Source organism: Dipodomys merriami, unplaced genomic scaffold (genome assembly GCF_024711535.1).
Source record: "Dipodomys merriami isolate MVZ:Mamm:240054 unplaced genomic scaffold, mDipMer1.0.p SCAF_28, whole genome shotgun sequence".
In the NCBI taxonomy this organism is placed as follows: Eukaryota; Metazoa; Chordata; class Mammalia; order Rodentia; family Heteromyidae; genus Dipodomys; species Dipodomys merriami.
Window position 1 is genome coordinate 5,763,223 of NW_027204270.1, and position 6,180 is coordinate 5,769,402.

The 6,180-nt window shown below is 58.5% G+C and overlaps 1 protein-coding gene across 4 annotated transcripts in view; it reads left to right on the forward strand.

Moving 5' to 3' along the window:
• The window catches only part of H6pd (hexose-6-phosphate dehydrogenase/glucose 1-dehydrogenase), a 30,310-nt gene extending 24,997 nt beyond the window's left edge, over window positions 1–5,313 (forward strand). For 2 of the 4 annotated variants that reach the window (XM_070037287.1, XM_070037285.1), the window contains exon 5: window positions 166–5,313. In XM_070037287.1, coding sequence (XP_069893388.1) covers window positions 166–1,529 — 1,364 coding nt within the window. In that variant the 3' untranslated portion in view covers window positions 1,530–5,313. The remainder of the gene's footprint in view (window positions 1–165) is intronic. The other 2 variants (XR_011375566.1, XM_070037286.1) reach the window with 2 other exon arrangements.
• Window positions 5,314–6,180: the final 867 nt, after the last annotated feature.

Consider the following 6,180-nt stretch of genomic DNA (forward strand, 5'->3'; position numbering starts at 1 on the left):
AAGCATCAGGACCCCCACTCCTGTTCCCAAGAGCAGTGCTGTCACAGCCCCCGCCTCCCTGGCAGGAGGAGGCAAAGGAAGGTTGGGAGACGGGGCAGAGGGGGTGTGGAGCGGCGCTCATCCCCCTTCCCCTCCCCCCTCCCCCTGCCCTGCTCTTTCCTGCAGGGGTCCTGGTCCACATGGACAATCTGCGCTGGGAGGGTGTGCCTTTCATCCTGACATCTGGTAAGGCCTTGGATGAGAGAGTGGGCTATGTTCGCATCGTGTTCAAGAACCGGGCCTATTGTGCCCAGAGCGAGGGCCACTGGGCCGCAGAGCAGAGCCGGTGCCTGCCCCAGCAGATCGTCTTCTACATCGGACATGGTGGGCTGGGCCATCCCGCCATCCTGGTCAGCCGGAACCTGTTCAGGCCCTCCCTGCCCTCCCAGAGCTGGGAGGAGGTAGAGGCCCGGCCGGGCCTCCGCCTTTTTGGCCGGCCCTTGTCCGATTACTATGCCTTCCGCCCGGTACGGGAGTGGGACGCCTACTCCTTCCTATTATCCCAGATCTTCCACTGCCGGAAGGAATCCTTCATCACCACGGAGAACTTGCTGGCCTCTTGGGTCTTCTGGACCCCCTTGTTGGACAGCGTGGCCCACGAAATCCCACGCATCTACCCTGGGGGCTCGGAGAACGGTCACCTGCTGGACTTCGAGTTTGGCGGTGGCCAGTTGTCGTTCACCCAGCAGCCGCTGGAGCAGCTGGTGCTTGGGCCGGCATCTTCCCCAAGGCCTAGTGACTTCCGGGTCCTCAGGGCCCAGTACCGAGAAAGCCCGCTGATCTCCGCCTGGCCCGAGGAGCTCATCTCTAAGCTGGCCAGTGATATTGAGGCCACCGCCCAGCAGGCCGTGCGGCGCTTTGGCAAGTTCCACCTGGCGCTCTCGGGCGGTTCCAGCCCCGTCGCCCTGTTCCAGCAGCTGGCCACCGGACACTTCAGCTTCCCCTGGGCCAGCACGCACCTGTGGCTGGTGGATGAGCGCTGCGTGCCTCTCTCAGATCCGGACTCCAACTTCCAGGGCCTGCAGGCGCACCTGCTGCAGCACATCCGGGTCCCGTACTACAACATCCACCCCATGCCCGTGCACCTGCACCAGAGACTCTGCGCCGAGGAGGACCAGGGTGCCCAGACCTACGCCAGTGAGATCTCCGCCCTGGTGGCCAACAGCAGCTTCGACCTGGTCTTGCTGGGCATGGGCATAGATGGGCACACGGCCTCCCTCTTCCCACAGTCGCCCACGGGCCTGGATGGCGAGCAGCTGGTGGTGCTGACCAAGAGCCCCTCCAGACCACACCAGCGCATGAGCCTCAGCCTGCCCCTCATCAACCGGGCCAAGAAGGTGGCCGTCCTGGTCATGGGCAGGACGAAGCGGGAGATCACCATGCTGGTGAGCCGTGTGGGGCACCAGCCAAAGAAGTGGCCCATCTCGGGTGTGCTGCCTCGTTCTGGCCAGCTGGTTTGGTACATGGACTATGAGGCCTTTCTGGGGTGATGGGGATGCCTCCGCCATTTGCTCCATCCAGACTTGCCATCTTCCTTTCCATCCTGCCTCTCCCTGTCCAGGGCACGATGAGGCTCCGTCGCAGCCTCTGAGGGAGCCAGCCCTGTGTGATGGTGGGGTCTAGATGCAGAACCAAAGCACAAGTGGCTTCTCTGCTCTTGAGATGCTTCACACCCAGGTCAGAGGAGAAACTTCAACCACGGAAAATCCGGCAGTTACAGGTCAGCACCAAGTAAAATGGGAGAAGCTGGAGTCCCCAAGAAGGCATGAGGCCTGGTGTCAGGTGACCCCTGCCTTCCCGTGGCCTCCTCTGTGGCCTGGTATCAGGTGACTCCGACTCCCCATGGCTTCCTATGGCCTACTGCCCAGCTTTTATATGATTAGCTGACTGCCTGGTCCTTGCACACAGCTTCTACTTGCTGGGTTCTCAGTTCCTCCCATTTCTTTTCTTTTTCTGTCAGTTGTGGGGCTTGAACTCTAGGCCTGGGCGCTGTCCCTCAGCTCTTCAGCTCAAGGCTAGCGCTCTACCACTTGAGCCACAGCACTACTTCTGGCTTATTTTCTGCTTATGTGGTACTGAGGAATTGAACCCAGGGCCTCATGCATGCAAGGCAAGCACTCTACCACTGAGCCACCTTCCCAGCCCCCTCCCCTGTTTCTTTCTTTCTTTTTTTTTTGGGTCCGGTCATGGGGCCTGAACTCTGGGCCTGGGCGCTGTCCCTCAGCTCTTCAGCTCAAGGCCAGCGCTCTACCACTTGAGCCACAGCGCCACTTCTGGCTTTTTTCTTTTTGCTTATGTGGTGCTGAGGAATCGAACCCAGGGCCTTGAGCATGCAAGGCAAGCACTCTACCACTGAGCCACCTTCCAGCCCCCCTCCCCTGTTTCTTTACTGTCACTCAGCCTCTTCCTTTATAGAGCGAGGAGGGACAGTAAATGTGGCTTAGCACCCATAGCTAGAATGTCACAAGAATCCCAGAGACCTAGAGGTCGCTGAGATTTCTCCACTGCGAACATCTCCCCTGGGGAGGTGAGGGGGTGGCTAGCTCCCCACCTTCCTCGGGGGGCCTGCTCCTCTCTCCAGCAGACCCTTCCCTCCAATGAAACATATGTTGGGGCCCAGAGCTGTGGCAGGGGTCTCTAATTAGAGAAGCCATTAGCACGCAGGGCTTGGTGGGTGTTTCCCCTCCCAGTGGCCTCTGGTTTTACCAGGACTCACCCTCTGGTGGGGCAGATGGGCCATGTGGCCATTGGCCCAGCCAGGAAGCCAGGCATCCCTGCAGGGGCAGCGGCAGCTCCAAGTCCCTTCCCCGGGCCAGGGCAGCCTGCAGCCAGACCTCACTACCTCTCAGCCGGGCGACCTCTGGCCTGCCCGAGACCCTGGGGCCTGAGACCTCGGGGATGCCCCCACCCCCGCCCCCAGGCCGCAGCCAGGGCTCTGTGTTCTGGAGCAGCTGTGGGACAACATCTCCTTTTTTCTGACATTCTTTTTCATGAAAGCCAACAACAACAACAGCAAAAGCGAAACTCCCAGGACGCATGCCACTTTCACGTCAGCTTCCGGCTCTGTAGGACTTGGCAAAGTTAGGACGGGCTGTGATCGCCTGCCATCTTACCCTGTGTCTCCAGAGTCTGCACTTTCTCCCACACCACAGATTGGGAAGAATTCTTCTCACGTGTTCCCGCATGTAAGGCACTCTTGTTAAGATTTGCTGACTGCGGCTTCCAGCCCCCTCCAGTTGGACAGTGTTTCTGTCCCGAGAGCCACCCTGTGGCCTCCCTGGGTCCTTTCACCAGCCCACACCGTGGCTGCAGTAGAAGTTCCACCTCTGGCCACTGGGGGCACCCACGCACCACCCCGAGGTCCCGTCCTGGCAGGACTTTTTATTTTCTCTGACTTTCCCTGAATTTCTTATCATTGCGGCAGCATTTGGCCCCAGCCCTCCCGTTCTGTTCTTTGGGGACTCATCCCTCTGCAGTTGCGACACCGGAGGGGGCCCTCCGCGTGCTCCAGTATCACTAGGAGAGAGGGTGAGCCTAGTCACCACTCTGAATAACAGTGAATCACTGCCCGGCCTGTGCCTAGAATGTCCTGTTCTTGCCCAGAGGAGTGACTCACTCCAGAATGTGCCCTTGGACCGTAGGGTGAGTGCGCCCGAGGGGGGGGGGTGGCGCCAGACTGCCAAAGGTTTCCTTTCTAGAAAACCACCTTGGAAAAGGCCAGCAGGAGACTTGGTCAGCTTTCCCTGTCTTCCTGCGGTTAGGAAGGACAGAGCGGGACCACCCGTGTGGGGCGCTCCTTAGAGCAAAAGGCCACACTTCCCATCCCGACGCAGCCAGGCGGGTGTCCAACTGTGCCAAATCCCTGATACCAAGGAATATTTATTGTTCCAGCGTAAGAGTGAATTTTGTATTTTTTTCATTAAAAAATGCTACTTATAATCCTCTCAACTACGCTGATAGGGAGTCTGCAAAATGCCGCCCCTTGTAACATCCCCATCTGTGGGGACGTGAGGACAGAGGCTGGGAGGGGTGGGTGGACAGGTTCCAGCCTCTGCAGGGAGGTCTGGAGTGTAGCCTTCTCTTCCACCTCGGACCTGCCAGTGGAGCAAGGGCCGGGCAGCTGTGGCTTAAGCAAGGCTTAGCTGTGGAGACTGAGCGCTGCGTCCAGTGCGCTGCCTTGCTCAGTGCTTTCCCCAGCCCTGTGAGGCCGGGGTGGGGGCCCAGCTACTGCTGATCTGGAAACGGAGGCTCGGGTTAAGGATCTGCCAGGCTCTGTACAGCCCGAGCAGTGACCGGAACTCAGATCTGTCACATTCAGAGTGGGGCTGCCAGCGGCCCTTGAGCTGCAGTGAGTTTAGCAGTCCCACTGGGAGGAGCACGTAGCACCCCGGAAGCGTCTCCTCGGGGCCCCTTGCCAGCCAGCATCCCCCCCAGACACAACATTGCCATTTGGGGTGGGGAACGAAAGAATGGAGGGACTTTCTGGGTTCTTGGAATCGAAATCTGTTTCCAATCCGGTGGCAAATGTTTCTAACTGCAAAGTAAGTCGTGTCAGCTTCTTGGTTTTCCCCTGATGCTTATCTGCAGAAAATGCTTCCTTGTGCCCCCCTTTCCACCCTCCATCTGGAGAACTAGAATAATCAGGTGTCCTCCTTTTGGATTTGTATTTCAGAGTGGTCCCTCGGGGACTTGCTCCTGTCCCCTCTGCTTGCCATCTTCCCTCCTTGCCTTGATTTCTGTTTTGAAATTGTGTCTGTCTGTGTTGGTCCTGGAGCTTGAATTCAGAGCAGGAGTGCTATCCCTTCGTTTTCCTTGATGAGTCACAGCTCCACTTCCAGCTTTTGGGTTCACTGAAGTCTTAAGGACTTTCCCACCGGGCTGGCTTTGAACCGCCATCTCAGATGTCGGCCTCCGGAGTAGTGAGGAATCCAGGCCTGAGCCACTGGTGCTTAGCTCAGCCCAACAGTGCCCTCACTGGATGAGTTCAGTGGATTGACCCATGGATTAGGTCAGAACCCAGTCGCTTCCCCAAAGCCCCTCAGCTGGCAGCCAGGCCTCTGGACAGGAGCCTGTAGGGGCCAAAAATGTACCAGGCTTTTCACAGCAAGAAAAACTCCCCCTGTTTTTTATGGAAACTTAAAAGATGCCCAAGGTGAGGAGACACACGGAGAACAAATGCCTTTCTAAACCTTTTAAAACAGTTTTTTAAAGTGCTTTTTCTTTGTATATCAAATGTCACATCTATTTTGTAAACAATAAAATGGTTTTGCCAGAGTGCGGGCCTCTGGAGTGTGTTTGGGAGAGGGGTGTGGCCTGAGGTGGCCTGGTCAGTGCCTGTATCCTTGGAAGGTAGGGAACACGGAGGGGACGTGGCGGGCTGGGCTGGACGGGGCGAGGCTGGACGGGGCGGTGTACCTGGCAGGTGGCTGTGATCCAGCTACCCCAGGGGCTCCAGAGGCCGACTTCCTAGATCCCTAGCTACCTGAAAAGGCCCCCGCTGTCTCCCCAGTCCGCTGAGTAGGTGAGGAGGTCACCCCAAAAGGGACATGTAGGAGTACCCCAGGGAAGTGTCAGAAGGGCATCTTTCAAAACAACGAGTCCATCCAGAAGTGAGGAGCTCCAGAGATCACAGAGCTATGGGGTTGGAAGCACGGAGGGGGGCGCGCCTATCCCCCCCTAAGCCTTCGGGGAGGAGGGGAAGACCCATTCAATAAGCGCTGGGGCCGCAGTACATCCTGGGCTGTCCCCCCCCCCCCCCGCACTTCAGGCTGGGAGGCCCCAGGGATGGCGCCATTCCTCACAGCTGAGAGTTCTGCTGGCAAGGTGGGCTCACTGCCTCCCCCCAAACTGGGGTCTCCACGGTGAGGGATCCCGTCCACCTGGGGGGAGCCTGCAGTGCATTCTGGGAGGATCTGATGCAGGCTTAGTGTCAGGCTCGGGCAGCCTTGGCCAGACTCCACAAGTTCAGCCACAAGTGTGGCTCCCGTGGCTCAAGTCACAGTGGCCCCACTGACTCTGGTGGGAGCAACCCTCGTCTCTTGGGACTCAGACTTGAGGCAGGAGCAACTCAGAGCTGAAAGCCGCATCTTAATCCCCTATTCCCACCCCCCTCCCAGTGGAGGAGGGCAGGGCCCCCAGGAG